We start from the raw sequence: 23,835 nt of genomic DNA, 5'->3' as shown, positions 1-23,835 counted from the left end.
CCAGGCCAAGCCAGCTCAGCTACATGCTAGGAACTAAGCACTTCAGGGACTTAAAGGAAAAGACACAGGAGCAAACTTAGGATAGTTTTAGTGCTCTGGCTGTGTACCGGAAAACACAAAATTCTAAAGATAACTGACAAGACCACCACCAACCTACTCCCAATGTGGAAAGAAAAAGCAGGGGAGGGGGGGCATCGCGATAGCCAAGCTACTCTTCTCAAAGCATGACGCTGTCGGCACCGACCCGAGCACTTTACACGCAAGCTTTTCTTTTGGTGGGGGGTTACGCCCTGCTGTCCGCCCAGTGGGGTCGTCTTCCAGCCTGACAAGCCGGTAACGTGCAAAGGGCCGCACGTTGGGGTTTTAGCAACAGCGGCTCCGGTGCAGCTGCCATGCCTGCAAGTGGGAGCGGGTGCTGTTCACGCTAGTGTCTAAGCCTCACTTCATCTCTCTCCCCACATCCACCTGCACATTTACAAGGAATCGAGAAAAGAGCCTCGTGTCTCCTACTGTCCTGGACTGAGCCACTATCCGCAGCACCACTCTCCCTTTACAGGTCAGACAATAAACAACCTGACCCTAACAGGGAAACCAGGAGAGAGGGAAAGAACAGAACTACAGAAAAAAAGGTACGAAAATCAAAAAGTAAATGAGAATTGAACAGCAAACTGAAATCCAAATTAGTTGTGAAAGTGAATGAAGTAAACTTGAAGAAAAGTGTTAACATCATGAACTGTGCATCGTATAGACTGAAGCGGAGATTAAACAAACTCCAAAAGCATGCATATCGCTCACTTACCACCATGTTTTAAGGGTTTGATGCAATTGAGGGGGGAAAAAAAAGAAGTCATAGTAACCGACAAATATCAACATACCCCAAACCCTCAGGCCAAAAGATAGCTGCTTAAACAAGGGCTCCTCTCTTCACCTAGGCATTACTCACAACCACTGGCTAGATGAGAGGAAGAGGACTGGGGAGAAGGGAAACAAGATGCTTCTGGAATCCACCTCAGGAGAGTGAAGTTCCTGGTGGAACTGCTGTCTTCCCAACAGACGTACTCCGGCCCTCACTCCCCTAGATCACATGGCCGTGTCATCAGGAAGAGTGCTCTGCGATGCCCGCTAAAGAATGGGTTACCTGACATGGTAGCACCTCCAAAAAGATGGCTTTCCAGTCAGAATGACCAAGAGGGGCCTGTCTGGTCAAAGCTCCTTGTTCACTGCCTTCATCTCACGGAGGATGGGCTTTTATAGTTTCTAAACCTGCTTACATTTTGCCTCATCTCAGCAGATTAGCATTAAACCAGAGACTGATTAACAGTTACTTCCAGTTTCCTTTCATATTTGGTCCTATTGTATTTTCTCCATAAGGTAACGGACTCAGAGGACCCCTAGTTAAGAGACAATGAAAGGTGTGTTTTGCATGTCATTTTAAAGATCACATTTCTTTACCAACATTCCTGGTCTGTTGTAAAGCTTCATATTCCCAACTGATAGATTTTTCGGATGTCAGAATACCTCTTAATCGTAGAGTGTCTAAAAGAGTTCGAATGCATCAGAGCCACTAAAAATGGTCCCCCCAAAACCTCAGATCTCCATCAGTAACTTAGAAGAGTCCCTTTGAACTGCTTATAAAAATTATCTCCCTAACGTGAAAACAGAAAACTTTTTGATGCCACCACTGCTTTTCTTAAATCAGCTCCTACTGTTTTCACCTGCGGTCACTAAAACGTCCAGTAGAACTGAAGGCACCAACCATGAGGCAGGTTCCCGCCTCATCTCCCCAGGTGAGCGGGGAGGGGGGAACTTGGAAGCACACACCAACCCCTCTGCTTCACTCAGCAGAGAACCAGCACAGAAGGTCTGCTCCAGGCATGTGAGCTGTAGGATGGATGGAAGGCTAGGGGGATGCTGGCTGGACCCACTCTTTTTAGAAAATTATCATGTAATATTTTCAGAGAATGTAGTCAAGTGATGAGTAAGCTGAAAAAACGAAGCCCTTGTTTGTCTCCATGACTCATCTGTTCCTGAAAACACTGAAGGTAAAAGGTGAGATGCAGACCATCTATCTAGAAGACAACCAATCTACTGGGCACCGATCCTCAAAGAGACCACAGCAGGGGCTTAAAGGGACTTAGTGTGAGTTTTGCTTAAAAATGTTCTGAGTAGATGCCAGGAGACTAAGACACAGAGGCCTTTTTTCCCCCTCCCCCTACTGGAAGTAGCTAACCCTTAACCCTAAGCATTTTCTATGTGAGAAATCTAAAGCAATCTTTGCCATTCCGGTGAAGCGTACTTGGAGTAAACTCTCTAAGTTCAAATCTGTGCAGGTGTGTAGTTTTAAACTGTTCACTTGGTGCTTTTCTGGTCAGGGTTACCAAGAACTTGGTCTGAGTAACTTGGTCTGAGTTACCAAGAACTCACAGACTACCCGAATATGAGTATTATGAGTTTTGTATGAAATTTTTTCATATAAGAAAAAGTTCAGTAAGTCAAAAATAAATCCTAGGTCTACCTTGATAATAAAAAGTACCTATTTTGGCAGAGAAAGCATGTCAGGCATATTAAAAAAAATCCATTTTCACAGTGGCACAAATAAGTCAACAGAGCCACAGATGGCTGGCTGATAAAAATCCATCACCTCTAAAACTCCCAATTCGTATCAGATACAAGGTACCTCTTCATTCATTCCACAAAGGAGTGCCTGCATCTCTCTATATGTAGACCTGGGGACAGGGTAGGTGGGGAGAAAGCATATGAGGGATGCATGGGAGTTGAGGGGAAACTGGCTGGAAAAAAAGCCACAGCATAAGGAAAACTCACTGAGGAACAATCAACTTTTTTTTTCTTTAATGATTAATTCCAGGAGGACAAGAAATAAAGGGGCATAGGAGCAGGGAGGGGTTTGAGAGGAGGAGGCAAACAAAGGAGAAAACTCTGGGATGGAAATGCCAGAGCAAGGCAGGGAAGTGGAGATGGAGAATGGAGCCTGGGCCGCGCTGGCTGTTGGGAAGGGAGCAGAGAGGAGGCGAACACCGCAATAATTCCAGCATCCCAGGTCTGTTGCCCCAATTCAAGAACAAAAAAAGTAAACGCTGCTTGCATTACATTTCTTCCAGGAGATCAGAGCAAAGAGATTTTACTTTGCACTTACCCACGTCTTTTATGTAGGATTCTTCCACTGTCTATAATAATTTAGCTTAAAAGAAGTACCTTCCCTTCAGGAAGCTGTTCAGAAGATTTACTGGCCACAGAGGTCTCCTCTACTCAACTGGCCACCACTTGAGTTCAGTAGCCATGGAGCTCTAGCTCTTTTAAGATAGCCACTTCCCCGGAAAGGTGTCTGCACTTGTCAGAACCAATACTAACCACTTCTCAAATCTAACCCAAATGTCTTCCAGACACGCTGGGAGAGCAACCTGGTAAACAAAGTGGCTTCCTATGAGGAAGACCGGAACCTCTGATGGAGACCAGCTAAGCCAATATATCACTCTGCCAAGAGAGCAGCACCCAGCCTCATCATCTTAAGATAAAAAATCAGGTCCGGAAGCCCATCTTTGCCCTTTCCTACCTGACTTTTTGCTTCTCCACCTTTCCAAAGGGAAGGCTGAGCAAGGTGATATTTAGCAAAGCAAAAGCATTCTGAGGGGATGAAAAGCCCTTTGCAGGACTGAGGCATAACTGCTTCTAAAGAGCTGTGCTAGAAATACAGACAACTTCCCTTTACTCTCAGGCCTAAATACAGGTATTCTGCCTTGCTTGGGAGTCCTAATTTGTAGCAGGAAAGAGAAAAATCTAGAGAAAAAAGCATTATGCATATGTGAAAAATCCCAAGAATGCAGTTCACCTCGTAGAACAGCAGTTCTGTGCACCTAGGAGAAGGAATGTAAAAATCCCGGGGGCACACTTCTGTTGCAGGGAATCAGCTCATTTATTCACACAGGCCCATCGACTTCCAGCTGGCGTCCGCCTCACTCCTCTGTCTAGCTCACTGATGGATGTACACCGGGAGGGGTTCTGCCAGAGCTCCCTACATGCGTTGTTAGTGTCAGCGACAAATCTTTTTGCCAGCCTCCCTAGAATACTCCCCTCTACTTAGTGCAGGCAGAGATTTTGAGGTGCTGAGAAGAAACAAAAAGAGGGGAAGAGGCTGCTGTTCTCAAACATGGCCTTCCAGACAGGCTGAAGCCACCAGCATGCCTTCAGGGCTGCATGACTTCTGAGGGAGCAGCAGACCCCCCTTAGCAATTCTCCACAGACACACATGGTTGGGGCTGCAGTCCTGCTGGTCAGCCACGGGGACAAGGACAACTCTGTGGGGCAAGGCACAGGACCACAGTGCACAAGCACAGGCCCAGAACAGTCACACCAGAGTTGGCAACCCCACCATCACCCAAGGCCCGCCTCCACTGAACTTGGGCACACACCCTTCTCATCTAGTCAGTGATGGACATTTGGGGGTAATCTCTGGCTGGCCGATTCATTTGCTGATGACGTGACAGGAGGGTGGGGAGCTAGTCAGAAAGCTGAAGGAGCTACTGATACAAGTCTCCAGCAGGAGCTGTCCCCTGACTGGAATCCCAGGGTTACAAATGGAATACCAAAAAAACAAAAAAAAAAAAACCAGATTTCCTAGGACCTTCCTGATTGTAAGCATGTCCCCAAATCTAAGATCCATGTTCTTTCCAAAGCTTAATAGTTCACTGTAGTCCTAGTGCCGCTCTATCCACTCCCATCTCTGGCACTCCACCAGCCTGCAGGTGCCACCCTGGGGCCTGGGCTCCAGGTGTTACTGCTTAGCTATCTCTGCCTTAAAAGTGGGGGTGTGGATGGATCAGACTCCACCATTTTGTCTGTGAGACAGAAAAGCCAAATGCTAGGTGCCTGCTTCACCAAGAACCTTGAAAACCTATCAAAGGGACCAACCAAGGGAACCAAAGGCTGGCTTGTTCCAATGGCTTTTCTCAAGAACAGTTTGACTGGACTGGGGCAGTTACCTACAGGGGCTACACGAGGCAACCATGTGACAACCAATTAGATACCTTAAATCTGCCTGAAAGGCCAGGTGGCCTGCGATCTTGGGGTGGCTTCTAGGCTTGACTTGGATTCTCCTCAAGCTCAATCTGCCTGATGATCTGTATTGAAGGAGGACAGAGCTGAACAAAGAGACTGACAGCTGCCCGCTCCCCACATGGGGCCTGAAGGGCAGATGGGACTGGGGCTTGGAGAACACCCAAATGGAGGGACAGAGCTAATAATTATAGCTCTAGGTGGCTAATCTTAGGGGTAGGGATTAAGGAACCAGTATGAGAATTTTCCTTCTCTCCTTTTGGGACTGAACCCCAACATACTTATAGTCCTCTTTGGGTGCTTGGAAACCATCCCAAGGAACCAACCCCAACATTATAGCTATTTTGTAGGGATGCTCTTACCATCAGGAACTTCATCCGGCCTCTTCCTCTTCTCATACACAACAATGATCACCACCAAGATGATGATTTCAGCCAGAATTCCCAAAAAAGGCCAGAGTGGGGCCAGGTGGCTCCGTACCCTGAGGATGGTGACAACGGAGGCAGAGCCAATGGAGTTGGTAGCATTACATTCATACTCGCCAGGGTCTTCCGTGATCTGGAGATTCACGATGTTCAGCTCAGTATAATTTTCCTTGTTGATGATGAAGAAGCGGCCAGAGGTATTGACAATGTCCTGCTCAGGGTGGAGAAAGGGAGAACACACAGAGGTCAGAGTAGTTGAGTTCGTGTCCAAGATAAGGTGGCACTGTTCTCCATTCTTAGCAAGATCATTGGCTGGGATGAGGGAGCAGTGTCTAGGACCATCTTTGTCCAGGGAACTTGTGAGCCCTTCATTATTAACTTCCTTTCAACATCAACAACAACAACAACACATTAGTAAACTTCTGGTAGAGCCAGGTTAAGGCCTCCACCACTGTTGGTCCTCCAGACTTCTCCAACTTCTATGAAGTGACTGGAAGACCTACTCAATCTAGAAAATGCTACTTCAAATACCATATGGTAAGAAACCATAACACAGAAGGAGAATTGAGAAGGAGGGGTGTGACCTCCACGGTCAGGCATATATGCTAACCTCAGGCCTGTCTGATGACTTCAGAGTCAGGACATCTACTTCGTGCTTGGTGAATTCTGGGAAGTCTCCTTAAACTTCCTCCAAAAACAATGCTAAGAACTTGCTCCTAGTCAAGACTAGAGAAATTCATAACTGCCCTTTCCTTTCAGAATTACAGGGTTAAAGCAAAGTTTATTCAATCAATCAACTATTTACTAATGTATGCTACATGTCTTATATCCTACCAAGGGGAAGGTGAAATAGGGAAAAGTATGATACAAAAACGAACAAGGAGACTGACCTCAAGAGGGAACCTCAAAAGGGATGGTCATAGGAATGCGACGAGAAGCCCCAATGGAGGGCATGTACCAAATACTGTGGGGCAGAGTGAGTGGCCAGTGCCAGAAACAGTCAGGGAAAGCTTGACAAGAGCCAGCTTTTGCACTAGATTGTGGGGAGGAGAGGTGCTAAGTAGGACGGGAGTACTCCAGGCCCATGTGGGAAGGCGGAGGTGAGAGTGCACAAGCAGGGCTCTAGGTGGAGCTGGGATCCAGCAGGCTTATAGCACTGATCCCCTGGGGTAGCAGGAAAATGGACTCATGTGCCAGTTGTTATGCAACTAAAGTGTAATCAGAAATAGTAGAGAGGAAAGGGGAAGATAATCCCCAGAATGATGTCTAGCTATAGCATACAATCGTGTCTGCAGTTGAGTGTGGGTATGCCTGAAATGGCAAACTCAGCCTTCAAAACAAGTTATCCCATGAAGCTTCGACTCGAGGACTTGGAAAGCTGCCAACTTCTCTCACCTCCCCCCCACCCCGCCCCCCCCATCCCGCTCTACCGGCTCACTAATTCCACGTTTTTCACTTATAATCAGAAATGATTATTGTCTTCTTTGATCCACAGGCCTTCACTAAGTATTTTCTGAATACCATTTTATGCAAGAAACTTTTAACCTTTTCAATCAATGCATAATAAGATACTGAGTGGAGACTTGTCCTGTTGCTACAGAATTGATGACTAAGGAGAAGCATCAAAAGTACCCTATATTCTTGGATGAAAGCACAGCATAGGGAATAGAGTCGATAATACTGTAATGACGTGTAAGGTAACAGATGGTGACTATGCTAATCGTGGTGAGTGCTGCATTATGTACAGAACTGTCAAATCACTATGCTGTATACCTGAAACTAATATAACATTATATGTCAACTATACTTCAATAATAAAAATGTGTACTTTTTTTTTAAAAAAAGGATTCAAACACCATTAACTTGCACTTAGGAAGCGTTCACATACATTTATGACTGATAGTGATTGATACTTAGGTTTCAGTATCAAGACTATGTCACCTTAGTCATTAGATATTCAAACCTTCTACAGTGTTGGTGATTTTTCATCTCACCTGTCAAAGACTAAAAATAATATATGTAAGTATGCCACCATATAATTGTGCTTCTGGCTACATTTCCTTGTATTTCCAATTTTTAATTCATTCATTTTGGAACTGTACTATGTAGTGTGAAAAGATCATGATAGCTTTGTCTTTACTATGGATTAATCCTCTTATCATGATAAAAAGGAACTCTTGGTTTAACCCTTTTAAGGTATTACTTTTTATTAGTTATTATTTTTGAGAGAGAAAGAGACAGAGTATGGGGGGGGCAGGAAAGCGGGGGGAAGAGGGGCAGAGAGAGACAGAGTATGTGAAGCAGGCTCTCCACCGACAGCAGAGAGCCCGATGCTGGATTCAAACTCATGATCATGACCTGAGGTGAAGTTGGACACTTAACTGAGCCACCAGGCACCCTGGTTTAATGTTTTTTATTTGAATTTCACTTTCTGTGATGTTAAGATTTCCACTTGTTCTTTCTATTTATAGAATTTCACTATATCTTTGTCCATCATTTTCGTTTTAACACTTTTATATTATTTTGTTATATGTAGATTATCTTAAACAACATATCATATTTTTGTTTCTTAAATCTGCCTTTTAAGGAGGATACTTAAAACTTTGTATTTAACACGACTGTAATTTTTACATTTATGGTTAGAAATTATGACTTACTTTAAAAAAAAAAAGTACCTATCTCTTTAAAAAAAAAAACAAGCTTCAAACAAATCAGGGGGCAAATAGTCCTGCTAGGGCTTACTACAAGGGAGTCCATCAAGCTACCTTACCCCTCACATGACCACATCAACCCTAGCCAATCTATAAAAGAGAAGACAGGATTAGAGGTGACAGGAAGAGAGTTATACTGGGCATTGCATGTTGCTTCCCACCCTGCAGCTGAGCGGAACAGGCACCAAGAGAATCACTCAGGCTGGGGGTGCCAAGAAGAAACTATCTTTTTCCAGTGGGTATTTGTTTAGGCAGGAGACCGGCTGATGTGCCGTATGCCTCTCAATCTTGGAAAGGGCTATTTGGAGATCTGAAGGCAGAGTCGCCTATACTCCCAGGATTTGAAGAGCCATAATGTTCACGTTTCCCTGACAGGGTTGGTTGCCTTCTGGGTGAGAAGACCCCAGCAGTAAAAATCATCTGTGGCCGGAGCTAAGCAGGAAACAGATTTCGGTTAGAGTAGACCGCTAATATCTGAGAACTGGTCCTATAAGAACCAACACAAGTTCTTACAAGATCCAGATCTGGACACCTGCCACGCAGAGACCACAGAAGGAGCAGCCAAGAAGCAGTGGGCTATAGAATAAGTCAGATGAGCCATACTTGTCCTCTTTCCCACTCCATACAGAAGAAAAACCCAGAAGACAGAATGAAGACAATCCTCTGCTCCCCTTGCAGTCTAGGGAAAGGGGATGAGAGAGAAAACTGGAATTTTGGATTGGGCTGGACTAAATTCTTTAAAAACAAAGAGGTCCAACAAAGTTATGGGATCTGTCTAGAAAAGGGATCTGTACTGAAATTAGTGTCTAGAAAAAAACTGAAAGCATTTTATCTTAGCCCTCAACCAAGTTTAGACTGTTGGACAAACTGGTTTTCAAAGGCATCAACCTAGAAATTGCTTTTCTTTTCCCTACCCCTCTTTCATTAAAAGTTTTCTGTTTCCCAAACGATTCACAGCTTGAAAGCAATAAGAAGTAGTAATTGATTTCAAAGGTTCTTCACAATGTAACAGATAATTAAGAGTTCATGGGCATGAGGGGCATCTGGGTTGTTCAGGAGGTTAAGTGTATGACTTCATTTCGTGGTTCATGAGTTTGAGCCCTGTGTCAGGCTCTGTGCTGACAGCTCAGAGCCTGGAGCCCACTTCAGATTCTGTCTCTCTCTCTCTCTCTCTCTCTGCCCCTCCCCTGCTCACACTCTGTCAAAAAAAAAACATAAAACAAACAAACAAAGAATTCATGGGCATGAGAAGAAGAGGAGATGAAAATATCCACTGAGGAATCCCAATCTGCTTTGGCAAAAGCTCAAGGGCTCTCCTACCCAGATACCAGGAGAGAAATGGGCATTTGCTTGCCAGCACTTTAGAGAATTAAATATTTTGTTGACTTTTCAGGGCCTGCTCTGAAAATAACCTCTCCCTTCCTCATCACGACCCCTTATTAGTGGGTTTCTGAAATCTAGTCATCATTGTTAATGTCAGAGTCCTTACCACCACATGACATATCACTATTGAGAGATCCTAGAGTGGGAAGAATTATGGACTTGAAATTTAAAAAAAATGGATTTGACCCTTCCTTGGTTTTGTCACTAATTTACCTTGGTTAATAATGCAACCTTTCTGAAGAAGCAGATTAGATTATCTCCAGGGTCCCTTCTGATTCTGATGATTGACAAAGAGGATGCCTAAAAAGTACAGTGCTGGGCATGTAAGGCCTCGGGAGAGGAGGAATGTATGACACCCTCTCACAGAAAAAGAGACTGGCCAAATGTCACGAAATCAGAGAGAGAATGAGAGTCTAACAAATATTTGACTCCCCCAACACCATCAAGAATCATCCCACAGATTGAAAAAGATGTCTTCTTTGACCTTTTCTGAAGCAGATACTGTCAGATTTCCAATGTCTAAGGCTGCTCCTGAGGCTCATCATGTTGCCCCAATTCCTAATCAGTACTTTCTGTGTCCCAGGCATATACTAGTAATTGCCCTCATTGCCTTGTCTTTCCAAAAAACAAGAAAGGTATGTTAAGACTACACCAAGAACAATATTTTCTTTAGGACAGATGCACTAGAATAATAAAAAAAAGTTTAAGATTGGGATTTGCCCTTTCAGCTTCTTGTCTTGAAGGCAAACCAATCAAATCGCTTAGTAGACAAACAGCTCTAACAGATCATGTAGGGATTCCAGTGCTGGACAGAGACTGTCAGTGACCTCCGGATTCATAACATTCATGACTAGAAAGGGTAACCGGGGCCATGCCATTATGGCAGGGGTTGCAGAAACTGGTCCAGATGTCTGGACCTCCCCAGGAGAAACTCCAGCAACCACAGAGACCCAGGTATAGAGAATCAGGGCTGCCTCCTACTCACCATGGGCATACCATTCTCCTTCTTGCGCCAGATCCACTCTGGGTGCGGGTAGCCAACTGATTTGCAATACATCATGGCATCTTGCCCTTCATTCTTGTTCTCGCTCCGTTTGTGGCCAGTGATGTCAGGAGCAGCTGTGAGAAAGAGTGTTGAACAGTTATCATGGGAAGCTATTCTGAAGAGGAGACAAAGGCCCCACCTACTGACTCAGAGCCCTGCTTCTAAGATAGCCAATCTTTAGGCCCATCCTCATATTTATCTTTGATAACATGCATTTCAGGTCAGAACAGAGCAATGGAATCAAACCATGCCCTACCTCCCACCCAGCAAAGGAGCCAAAGCAGATACCAGGATTGCTATATGTGAAGTTCTGCTATTAATACAGGTGGCTCTCTAGCCTCCTGGAAGAGGAGGCATAGGCTCAACTGCCCTAAATTAAGACATCCTTTAAAAAAAAAAAAAAATGCAAACAGAAGCTATTATCATCTCCTCTTCCAGTCATGGTTTTTTCATGCCTGAACTAATAACAATTATGGATTATATCAAATGTCATATATTCCCTTAAGGAAATGAGAGATCTCTAAGGTCAAACATTTAAAATCAAGTCAAAGATTGCAAGCTATATAAAAATAATGAATGCCTGGAGAAGCTATCTGATGACTATCAATGGGCAAGGCTCTTCCAGGAAAGAGGGAATCCAGCAAACTGGTCTTCACAAGAAAGGAATAAACAGGAAATTCAACCAGTGTCCCAAGAGATTTTATTAACAGTTTAAGAATCTGACCTGTACACCTGATTTGCAGTAATCTCAATAAACCCAATCTTGGGGGAATTTCTAGACATGTTAGACGCTGCTGGTCTTCTCTGCTTTAAGGGATCACTTAGGAAGAAATAGACAGCACCTGTGGTTTAAAAATTAGATAAGTTTCAAGGATCCAGGAAGCCTGAGATGGGGGCTAATTCTTTGAATTTAGCCTCCTTTGATCTTGACAATATTTTCTACCATACCTCACCAGTTACAGTAAGTAATGTGAAAGCAATAAAACTCAAAGTAGGCCAGATGTCACGTAGTTGGCCAAGACAGGAAAGAGAATCAACAGGTCTGGTCCAAATTCAAGTTTTGCTAGTTCTTTAATTATTCTGTGCTTCATTTCTACACCCATTATCAAATGGAGATAATCCTAGCCCCTGCCTACATCCAGGGGCCTTGGGTAGGAAAGATTTAAAACACTCACTTTGCAACTATAAAAGCCTGTACAATTGTATTATATCATGGGCTTATCCCATGTTCCCCCTCAAAACAGCCTGTTTTTTCTTGGCTTAAAACAAATCCAAAGTTCTGCTACTTCTCAGACTGTGCTTCCAAGGCCACCTCCAGAGGCACCTGGACAGAAATGGAATGAATGAGGTTCCAAGCTGTCTCTATCACCACTGCCAGCCAAACTGAAACCTGCTCAGCACTACACAGTGTGTGGTGTTTTCTATCTAAAGAGGAGGTTTTAAAGGAAATGCCTTTTTGTTTTTCCAGGTAGACTTCCTCACTGCAGAAGGGAGTGGGCCAGGCTGGCTCCATCTTACTGCCATGTCACCAGATTTCTCCCAAAGCCACTTGGTTACTGCTCAGACCTACTGCTCCCCCTGCTCCCCCTTTCTCAGAGCTTTCTTCAGTCAGTAAAGAGTGAAGAACATCTTAAGTCCTCCAAGGAGCAAGCTCCATGGCAATACACTAAGTAAAACACCATCATGGGGAGACACAGCAAGCAGGACTACCACATATTGCTTCTAGTTGTATTTCATTCATCCGACAAAGATTTGTTGAGCACCCACCACATGCCAGATACATCACTGACTAGTGGGGGAAGGTCTTTCTACTGAGGTGCATTTTAGCACAGTCATGAAGAACACTAAGGGAGGAGCACACTCCTGTATCTGTGGGAAGAACACTCCAAATAAAAGACAAAAGCCTTGAGGCACAGGTGCACTTGTTATGTACAAGGAACGGCATGGAGGAGTTTGGCTGAAACACAGTAAGCCAGGCAAAGATGGTAGGAGATGAAATCAGAGTGAATGGAGCCCAGATTGAATAGGACTTTGCAGGCCACTGAAAGGACTTTGGCATTTACTCTGAGTCAGCTGGGAAGCCACCGGTAAATATCAAACATAGGTATAAAATGATCTGCATGTTTTAACAGGCTTCCTCTGGCTACTATGTAGATGACTATGTGGAATCAAGACCATTTATTTAAGGGAGCTATTAGAGTAATCCAGGCAAAGGAGAGGGTGGTTTGGATGAGGGCGGTAGCAGTGAAAGAGATTCCGATACATTTTATAGGTTGAGTTAAGGTATTTGCTAATGGAATGGATGTGGGATGTGAGGAAGAAAGTCAAGGATGACTCAAAGGTTTCTGGCTTGAAGAATTATAAGAATGGAGTTGCCAGTTACTAAGATAAGACTACAGAAGAACCAGGTAGTTTTTTGTTGGCTTGCTTTTGTTTTGTTTTTGTTTAGGAATGGAGCAATGGCTGTGGTAAAAACCAGGAGTTCAAAGTTGAGGACATGTTAAGCTTAAGATACGTCTTTAACCTCCAAGTGAAGTTGTCAAGTAGACAGCTGAGTATCAAGTCTGAAGCCCAGAGGAGTAGTCTAGGGTGAAGATATAAATTTTAGAAATCAGCTTATGTGTGACATATTTTTCCGTTTTCCTTTGCCCCACAGAGAATACCCACTCTAGCCCAGTTAACTAACTAATTCCAATAGTACTGTGAATTCAGTACCATAAGCTTTTACCTTGGGGACTCATCTCAAGGTTACACATTAGAGCCACCCAGAAGGCTAAAAGTCAATCTGGTTTATGGCACCATGGCCTCCAAGAAAGTCACTATTCTGTGCAAACTGGTGCAGCCATTCTGGAGCACAGTATGGAGATTCCTCAAAAAGTTAAAAATAGAACTATCCTATGGTCCAGCAATTGCACTACCAGGTATTTACCCAAAGGATAAAAAGATACAGGTTCTAAGGGGTACATGCACCCTGATGTTTACTGCAGCATTATCAACAATAGCCAAACCATGGAGAGAGCCCAAGTGTCCATCAATTGATGAATGGATATAGAAGACATGATATTTACACACACACACACACACCCACACACACACTGGAATATTACTCAGCCACCTAAAAGAATGAAATCTTGCCATTTGCAAAGTAAGTCAGAGAAAGACAAATACCATATGATTTCACGCATGTGGAATTTAAGAAACAAAACACATAAACATATGGTGGGGGGGGGGGGGGGAAGAGAGATGGAAATAAACCATAAGAGACTTTTAAAGATAGACAACAAACAGAGGGTTGAGATGGAGGTGGGTAGGGGATGGGCTTAGATAAGTGATGTGTATTAAGGAGGGCACTTATTATGAGCACTGAGTGTTGTATATAAGTGATGAATCACGGAGTTCTACTCCTGAAATCAATATTGCACTGTATGTTAACTAGAATTTATATAAAAATTTGAAAAGAAAAAAAAAGTCAATATTCTGAAAGGATGCAGACTAGAAGGCCAAGACCTGAGGAGAGAGATGGGGATGGTCTTCACTCCTACCTTGGTGTTTAGGAGAACACTACTTCTCCTTTTCATTCATCTACCTTGGTGTTCTACAGTGGCTTCTATTTATAGATGTGAACATGGCCTTAAAGGCTACTATGCACAGAGATTATCTAGGAACTTAGCTACCCCATCACACTTCATTGGTCATATTTACATAGAATAAACCTACAGGAAAGAGTTTTCAATGGTTAGATCTGTTGCTTTCTCCTCAGCTTAGCAAAGAATACTGAGTGAAGCCCTGATTATTCACCCTTAGGATGGTGGGAGTGTCACTAGTATTATGAGCAGAGAGAAAATTAAGCCACATCACTCTATCCTTAAGGGAGTGATTATAACAACTATCACTTTAGCCTCTGGGTCAATGAAAAGTTTTTTCACTTCTCTCTTTCCTTTATGGTAGCTGCTCAATCAAAAATCACGTTCCTCAGTTGGTAGCCACACTTGTGAACATAGCATGATGCACAAACTTGTCAAATCACAAAGTTGTATACCTGAAGCTAATGTAACATTTTATGTCAACCATAGTCAAATAGTAAAAAAAAAAAAAAAAAAAAAAAATGTTGGGGAGGGGGACAAAAAGAAAGCAAGCCTGTTCCTGTCCTACCAGCTAAACAAGACAGAGGAACCAAAGCAAGAAATGAAACCAGGCTCTCAGAGCACATGTAAAGCACTGGTCGAGAGCAGAGGGGCCCTTAGGGCTCAGCGTCCACCCATGGTGGTTTTTAAATAGTCTCCAAATTCTTTGATGTTCTTCCCTTCAAAAGGTGAAGTGTAATAGCTCCCTCCCCTTGAGCGTGGGCTGGACTTAGTGGCACAATTCTCATGAATGAAGTAAAGCAGAAATAAAGGTATGCAACTTTGGATAGTTCACAAAGCCAGTGTGGCTTTCTCCTTGCTCTCTCTCGATCACACAATCTGGGGCAGGTTAGCTGTCATACTGGGAGGCCACTCAAAACAGCCTGTGGAAAAGGCCCACACAGTGAGGAACTGACCAACAGCAGCCATGTGAGGCGGCCACTGAGGACACAGATCCTCCAGTGCCAGTCGAGCTTTCAGAAGACTGCTGCTTGCAGTCACCCCCACTAATCTGCTCCCTAATTCCTGACTCACAGAAACTATGAGGTAGTAAGAGTTTCTTGTTTTAAGCCACTAAGTTTGGGGGTCATTTAACGACCCAATGAAGAAAGAAAATATTACCCCATTTACATAAAAGAAAACTCAAGTTTGGAAAAGTTATTTAACATCTAAAATTACACTGCTAGTTAACAGTGAAGCTAGAAACAAATTCAGGGTTGATCCCAGAGGCTATGCTTTTTGAACTTTACATACAGAAGGGAAATAAACCAAACTAGAACAGAGTCCATAAAAATAAAAATATACAGTATGCTTTACAACATGCATAACAAACTGTCCAAATGTTATCTTTGCTTGTAGAGGTACTGGAACATTCCAGATCTGTAGTGGACTGATTTACCTGTCACAGTTTAACTACTCCATACACTGTAACAAAAAAGCTTTGGACTTTAAGTCAGAGGAATTTAGGCTCTAATGAGACTACTACTCACCAATAGTAACCTAAGGCGGATCATTTAAAGTCCTTTAAGTCATTTAAGTTTCATTACTCACTTTTGTAAAATAGTAATATTCACATACCTCACAGAGGTCTTGTGAGGATTAAGTTATATCTCTGTAACAACTAGAGCTCGGGGTCAAAAATAAACATTTAAATTGACCTATCAGTAGTCAGGGAAAGGAAAGGCTAGGCTTAGACTCTGGCCTTTGAGTTCTAAGAAATCAAAGAGATGCTGATTATTATGTTCTCTGTTTGCCGACACAAACAGGACTTGTGCTTGTAACTCCAGTAAGGTTTAATCGGGTCAGATACTGGACAAATTTTTATTAATGGCCTATTTATTTATATTAGTTAACGTGCCTTATCTTCTGTGGGCTTGCCACTTAATAAGGAACTGCTTAACCAGGATCTGCTGGTCTGAAGGTAGGTCTGAGGAGTCTGACACAAATACCTTACTTCCCTTTGCCCTCTCAGGGAGGCAAGGAGGAAGAGAGAGACTTTTAAAGAGCTCACAGACCCACTTGGGAATTAACTGGCTCTCTCCCTTCATTAGTCACATACTCTAATGAAATTAGGTAATGCATAGATATCCTTCCAGTATCCTAATGAATGGCAATACAGGGGCTCCAAAAGAGTCTTAGTTCCCCATCAACACCCAACCCGATTTCATTATCTGGGTCTGTGGTTGAGAACAACCTCATGCTCCTCAATACCTTCTGTTGCCTGACCAGCCTACACTCAGAGCACAGCGTCCAGCTTCTCTGTCAGACTGGTGGCTGTAGAAAGTGTCCACTTAGGCAATGGAGTTATGTTCACCTGAAGCTGATGTTAAATACAGTTAAGCACGACAGAGCCGAGAAAGGGGTCATGGTATGGAGTTTCTTACACGGACTGCTTCTTTGGTGCTCACTTTTCAAAGCAAATTCATAACCTCACAACTCGTTTTCAAAGAAACTCTATCCTTAAAGGTGTCAATGAGTAGCCTGTTTCTAAGTAAACATACTATTCCATATGATGATCTCATTGCTTCCTTTATGTAGCCTATCAGATCCCAAAGACACCTCATCTTGCTGTAGGCAAAATTAAGAGGCTTGGCTGAAGAAGGCAGAGATAACAGCAAGATTTACTGTTGGGGCACCTGGGTGGCTCAGTCGGTTAAGTGTCCGACTTCGGCTCAGGTCATGATTTCAGGGTTCATGGGTTTGAGCCCCGCATCCGGCTCTGTGCTGACAGCTCAGAGCCTGGAGACTGCTTCAGATTCTGTGTCTCCCTCTCTCTTTCAAAAATAAACATTAAAAAAAAAAAAAAAAAGATTTACTGTTAAGCCAAGGGCTAAGCCCAAGAAGCAATACGAGACTGGTCAGGATGGAAGCAAGGATGCTGGCTTGTGGCTCAATAAGCCTTCTCTACACAGAGTAGATTCATCATCAACTGTAAAGATTAAAGCAGGGACTTGTGGGACTTGTGCTGCCTTCAGCAGATGAGGCTTTTCCCTTTCCTGCAGGAGAGAGCACTGAGTGGGTAGTAACTGAAGTCTCCTCCAAGACCATGATTCTAACCTCGGCTATATGCTATAATCACCCGGAATGCTCTTAATAAAGCCTGATGTCAGACCACATTGCCTACACATTAAATCAAGTTTGAGAACCATGCTTTCATACCCTTCCTCGCACCAGTGTTTGAGACAAGGCGACTGTAAGAAGGAGTGTCCCCTAAGACAGGAAGATGAGTGGAAGTATGGGGAACACTGAGGTGACATTCACAAAGTTGAGAAGGTGACACAGCCGCTACCATGAGGAAAAGAAGCTTAGAGATCATTTTCCTTTAATAACCCAACCTCTCATTTGTATCCATATAAGGGAACTACAGACTGCTGGAGCCTTACAGGACCTCCAAGACCATCTATCTCATCCTGCTTCATCCCATGCTTGTGGAAGCTGAGGCCCAAGGTAAGAGAGCAAACGGTTAGGGCCACAGCAAGTTTAATGGCAGGGCAGGATCAGAATCCGATTCCTCTAACTCTCAGTCCAAGGCCTTCTAACTGTTATATGCTGCACACAGTAACATGGCTTAGTGTTCAGGAGCACAGGTGAGAACCCACGTTCCACTCTTTACCTGCCACACCAGTTAAGTCATCTAATTCCTTTGAGTCTCCATTTCCTCAAGTAGGAATAACAACAGCATTTCCATCCAAAAGTTGTGAAGACTACTGGGAGGACAGAAACAGCAGTGCACCCAGAATGGCGCCTGGCATACAGTTAATGTGCAATGTTAGCCATTCTTATTCTTTTTAATGAAGGTCAGGGTAGCACCATGAAAAGAAAGTATAGGTATGGTTATCTGGGCTGAAGTTGATGCTCAAAGTGTTCTAGAAGCTTCAAGGTATTATTATTATTTTGCTCTCGAAGACTTTTCAAGTATGGGCAATTCTGAGTCAGAACCAGCTTTGCCATCAGCTCTGACCTAAGGATGTCACAACCTCTAAGCGTCCTCACCTACCAAACTAGCTGCCTATCAAACAAATAACCATGAGAACAATCTGCATGCTAAAGGGCCATACAGATGAGAGATATGTATTATTACTCTTAATGATATTCGGTGTCATCACCATGAGGTCCATCTCGGCCAGTCTGAACTGTAATATATCATTTGTAAGGCCACACAACAGAGGAGGAAACAGGGATGCCAGACAAGGTCACTTAAAGAGATCCTAACATTTAGTCATAATATTAAAATACAAAAAAAACTAAGAAGTATGGAGGGAAAAACAAGATCAGTCTTAGCTCTGGTACCCCCCAGAAGCCTGAAACTCACCCACAGTGCCCAGTGAACAGGAAGAGATAATGAGCCTGATGAGACCCTAGACCCAGACCTTCCTTCGTAGGGCTAGGATATACCTTTCACAAGAGGCAGTAGCATGTTTGTTGCAGAGGATTTAATGACCACCAAAATCTTTTCCTAAAAACAGAATAAAATTGCATTTCCTTGTTTCTTGGATTAATCAAAATAACTGAGCGATGAGGATGGGGTTTAGGAGTCATGAGAGGGATTTCTTCCTTTTTGCAGATTTCACAGACATTTTTATGTGGTTTTTTATGAGCACATTTTTTTAATTTTAGAAAAGGAAGAAAGGGGAAGAGGGAGAGAGTAAGAGTTAGAAAGGTTAAAGAATTACAGGAATAGAAAGTTCAATACTTATCCATTCACAAATGCTCTGTAATGAGCTGTGGACTCTCTGGAAGACATAAGCCTTGAAAAGTCAAAAAGCTGGGGAAAGAGATGCCTCCCCAGAGTTATCTAAGTGGATCCCCAGAGAGGCTGGGCTATGGGGCAGAGGTCCCACTAAGGTCTAGTCATTGCTGTTTCCTCTCCCCTGGCCAGCCCTGCTCCATCTTTCACCTCCAGCATCTGCTCAGCTCACCTGCTAGATACCTAAGAAATGTAATCCTAAACAGTAACAGTATCTTCCTGTTTACACTGTGCCTCATTCTTGGCCTTTAAAAAAAAAAAAAGTGAAAGAAAAAAACCCTACTTCAGACGCAGGGCCTTCCCTACTACACGCAGATATTACCATCCTCAAAATTCCTTTCTTGACAGACTAAGGTGGAAAACACTGCCACCTCAGGTCTGTTCCAGGACACACACCCCTCCCTCGGATTCCTGCAGCCTTCTTTTCTCTTGCACACAAGTAACTCAAGATGTGCTGATCTGCTGCACAGTGCCCAGTTCTGGCCTAGTATAAACCCTTCACTCCCCACAGTGCTGAGCCCAAACAACACCCCAGGGAGGAGGTGCTGAAATGCAATAAAAGCCAAATGGGGAAGAAAAGCACTGAGTGCAGAACAGGTGCTGAAGAGATCTGTCTGGTGTAAATTCTATTGCCCTCACACGCCGAGTTAGTTAAACCACAAAGAAGACGCTCAAGAGACTCCTTTCAACAGAGGTCACTCATGTTCCTTAAATCTCTCTCGAGTACAACCACCTCTTACCTGTATTACTCAGATTTTTCAAGTCTTTATAGCTATAAAAAGGTAACTGTCTCTTACCCACCATAGAGGCACCAAGGAAATAAAACCAGAGTTTATATGAAAATGCTTTGGGAATCAATCAACCTCTCTCTCTCTTTCCCTCTCCCTCCCACCTTGGCTCCTTCTCTTTCCATCTCCCTCCCTCCCTCTCTCTCAATGCAAGGCATTGGGTTGGCAACCACAACCACCTAGCTTAGAATATGATCCTGGGGCACCCCCAGGGTGGCTTAGCCACCTGGGGTGGCTTAGTCAATTAAGCGTCTGACTCTGGATTTCAGCTCAGGTCATTACTTCATGAGTCGTGAATTCAGGCCCGAGTCGGGCTTTGTGCTGACAGTGCAGAGTCTACTTGGGATTCTCTCTCTCCCCCCTCTCTCTGCCCCTCCCCCACTCACTCTCTTTCTCTCTCTCTCTCTCGAAAATAAATAAATAAACTTTAGGGGTGCCTAGGTGGCTCAGTCGGTTAAGCATCCAACTTTGGCTCAGGTCATGATCTTACAGTTCATGGGTTCGAGCCCCACATCAGGCTCTGTGCTGACAGCTCAGAGCCTGGAACCTGCTTCAGATTCTGTGTCTCCCTCTCTCTCTGCTCCTCCCCTACTTGCACTGTCTGTCTCTCTCTCAAAAATAAACAAACATTAAAAAAAATTTTTTTTTTAAAGAATATGATCCTGGGCCTATAGCAAATCTTTTTGAAGCTAAACAGAAAAACTCAAATGTTCAGTCTTTTCCATACTAAACTAAGGATCACCTGTAAGACATTAAATGTTCACCTGTCTTCTATCCAGGTATTAGGGGACAGAAAGGAGAAAGACTGGAATTCCCTGTGAATTTTCTTGAGAGACTAACATATCTGTCCAAGCTAATCACAGCATATGCTTAGGATTCTATGAAAGAGAATTTTCTTAAGGTCTACTCCTTTAAAACCAGGATAGCACCACCTGCCCAATCTTCCTCGCAGAGCTGTTGTCAGTAAAATGCAACAGCACACGTCTCGCGCAGTCACGAAAAAATGCCATGGAATGTTTTAACTTCCTCTGAAATCACTCCTGCTTGCAGCCTCCCATTCTCTGCCCCCCAGCCCACCACCTCCTATCTGCTAAAGACAATGTGAGGAAAGATGCTGCCTCAGGGGTCACTGAAGCCCACCTCTCAAGCAGCCAAGCCAATGGGAAAACTCTTCTGTCTCTACTCCTGAAAGTTCTGCTAGAAATCATTAGAGCCCAATCAGCACTATCACATGGAAGCCAGGACTAGGAACTACATGTAACCACCCTTTAGGTTTGGGGAGGGTGGCTAACTACACACACCACTTTCCCTCCCTCGCCCATCCTGCTACCTCCATACTTGGACGCTGTGCCAAAGGCTCAGCCTGGAATGCTGCAGGGCCTCTGGTCTCTCGTGGAGGAGTAAAACATCTCCCCATGCAGGCCAGCTCACCCAGGTGAGGAAAGATACATGGCAGGCTTAGAGAAAAGGCGACTTCTCACACCTTCATCCTCATGTTGAACAAATGTGCCATCCTTCAAAAACAGAGATAAACCCAGATCCCTCCAAGAAAAGCCCTGAATTAATCAAAGCCCACATTCTCTGGCTGGTGTGGACTATTACCAGGCCATCATGACTAAACCCTTTCAGGCATTTAGAATTCAACGTGGCAGCTGGAAGAGACACTGGCTGTCCTTACGTCAACTTACAAATTAGGGCTGGGTCACCAAGACACTACTTTCATTTAATAACAGATCACTGAAACTTGGAATCTAAGCCTTTCTTTAATCTGAATTTCTAGTCTTCTAAATATTTTAAGAAAGATCTGATACTTGCTATTATAGGACCTTCCCATTTACTAAATTTATCCTTCCAGCTGCTAAGGATCACCCAAGGATTTGAAGAACAAATCCGTATCCTTCCTGAGCAAAATAAAGACTGAAAAAAATCTGGGGCGCCTGGGTGGCTCAGTCGGTTGAGCGTCTGACTTCAGCTCAGGTCATGATCTCATAGCTTGTGAGTTCGAGCCCCGCGGCGGACTCTGTGCTGACAGCTCAGAGCCTGGAGCCCGCTTCAGATTCTGTGTTTTCCCCCTCTCTCTGCCCCTCCCCTGCTCATGCTCTGTCTCAAAAATAAATAAAAAGATTAAAAAAAAATTTGTTTTAAACATGAAAAAATTTAAAAACCCTCATTTCTTCAGTCTGACCTCAAACAGCAACCCCACCTCCCCCTGGTCATTTTATAAAATGGAAAAACATGGGATTGAGAATCAAGATCTGGGTTCTAATGCTAGCTCTGCCACAAACCACTCTGTGAGCCAGAGTTCATGGCTGTACTTTTCTGGGTCTCAGCTGCTTCTTTGAAATAACACAGGAAAGCTGGGATTCATGATGTTAAGTAGCTTCAACTTTTACAGTTTTCTTGGCCCTTTTGGGAACTTTTAGCTACGGCTGCATCTTTACGATGCCATGCACCCAGAGTTTCTATTAAAATTCTAATGAATGGGGCACTTGGGTGGCAACAAACTTCAGCTCAGGTCATGATCTCACGGCTTGCTACTGTCAGCGCAAAGCACTTCAGATCCTCTGTCCCCTTCTCTCTGCCCCTCCCCCACTTGTTCTCTCTCAAAAATAAAACAAACACTAAAAAAAAATTCTAATGAATTATCCACAAATAGTTTATGTTCACTCTGCACACTGTACTTTGCCAAATCCTTCTGGCCCATTGGAGATCTGTGTAATAATATTTGTACGGCACTATTTGCTCGAAAACATTTACATAGGTTGAACCATACGAAGCTGCCAACATTCAAACTTTTACCAGACAAAAACAGCAATTTCATATGGTTCAAACTACTACATTAACTTATTTATTCCCCCTTACAACCCCATGAGGTAGATTTTGCAAATGAGGAAACAGGAGCACAAAGAATCTAATAACTTGCCATAGTCACACAGCTAACAGATGATGGGGTTTGGATTTAAACCTGGGCAGCTGAACTCCTGAGCCTGTAGTCCTACCATAATGTTTTATTGCCTCCCATAATGGGAACAAGAACAGCTTGAAGACTGGGAGTCCAGAACAAGGTAGTGTCTCAGAAGGAGAGGGAGAGGCTCACACTGCAGCCTCTGTTGGGTTGTACCTTTCACTTCAATGGTGGCATTTGCTTTAGGAGCACTGACAAAGTGATATACACAGTGGTATTCGCCTGAATCCTCAGCTCTCGGCTTATTGATCCTGCAGAGATGAGAAAAAAAATCAAGTAAGGAAGCTGGGAACAAATATACAACAAAATATACAACAAAAGAAGAATCAAGAGGGTAACCAGGGACTCTCCTCTCCAAACTGTGTCCCTGAATGCAACTCCCCTCCTCCTAACTAAAAGCAAAAGCCTCCCTCCATGAAACATTAATGCTTTACTCCTTACTGGGAGTAAGATAGAATACAAAGATAGAATGATACATGGTCTCTAACCTTAAACAAGTAATCAAAATAGAGGGCTGTACAAAATACTATGGACTATATTTAGATATAGAGGATGGAGCCATCACCAAAAACTTTTTGCTCACCTTGTGGTTCTAGTCAAATAAATAAGAGCAGAAAAAAGCAAACCTTTTTCTGTGTTTCTCTAAAGACCCTTGTTCTTCTCATCTTGTTCTTCCTACCCTGTATTTCAGTAGCATGCCTTTCAATAAGTCTACTCACCAACAGGACCCAAGGGATAGTTTAAAAAAAAAAAAAAAAAAAATCCGCCATCACAGCACCGACCGCAGAGAGGCAAATACACTTTTAATGCTTAAGTGCAGCTAAAACTCCACAGCACTGCATAATCTGTCGTACCCTCATCTCAGCCACTTTCTAGCCCTGCTGGGCTCTTTTCAGTTTTTCAACGTGTCACACTCGTTCCTATCTCAAAACCTTGACACAAGGGGCGCCTGGGTGGCTCAGTCGGTTGGGCGGCCGACTACAGCTCAAGTCATGCATGATCTTGTGGTCTGTGAGTTCGAGCCCCGCATCAGGCTCTGTGCTGACAGCTCAGAGCCTGGAGCCTGCTTCTGATTATG

General features: G+C 43.6%; 1 protein-coding gene across 2 annotated transcripts in view; it reads right to left on the bottom strand.

Moving 5' to 3' along the window:
* Positions 1–23,835, bottom strand: part of NPTN (neuroplastin) — a 72,955-nt gene that overhangs the window by 3,978 nt on the left and 45,142 nt on the right. For both annotated transcript variants that reach the window (XM_030317753.1, XM_030317752.1), the window contains exons 4-6: positions 22,914–23,008; positions 10,575–10,708; positions 5,433–5,706 (exon numbers count right to left, since the gene is read on the bottom strand). In XM_030317753.1, the coding sequence (XP_030173613.1) occupies positions 5,433–5,706; positions 10,575–10,708; positions 22,914–23,008 (503 nt within the window). The remainder of the gene's footprint in view (positions 1–5,432; positions 5,707–10,574; positions 10,709–22,913; positions 23,009–23,835) is intronic.

This window comes from Lynx canadensis, chromosome B3 (assembly GCF_007474595.2).
Source record: "Lynx canadensis isolate LIC74 chromosome B3, mLynCan4.pri.v2, whole genome shotgun sequence".
In the NCBI taxonomy this organism is placed as follows: Eukaryota; Metazoa; Chordata; class Mammalia; order Carnivora; family Felidae; genus Lynx; species Lynx canadensis.
Note: the sequence above shows the minus strand (reverse complement) of the source record. Positions and strands in the feature narration are given on the sequence as shown.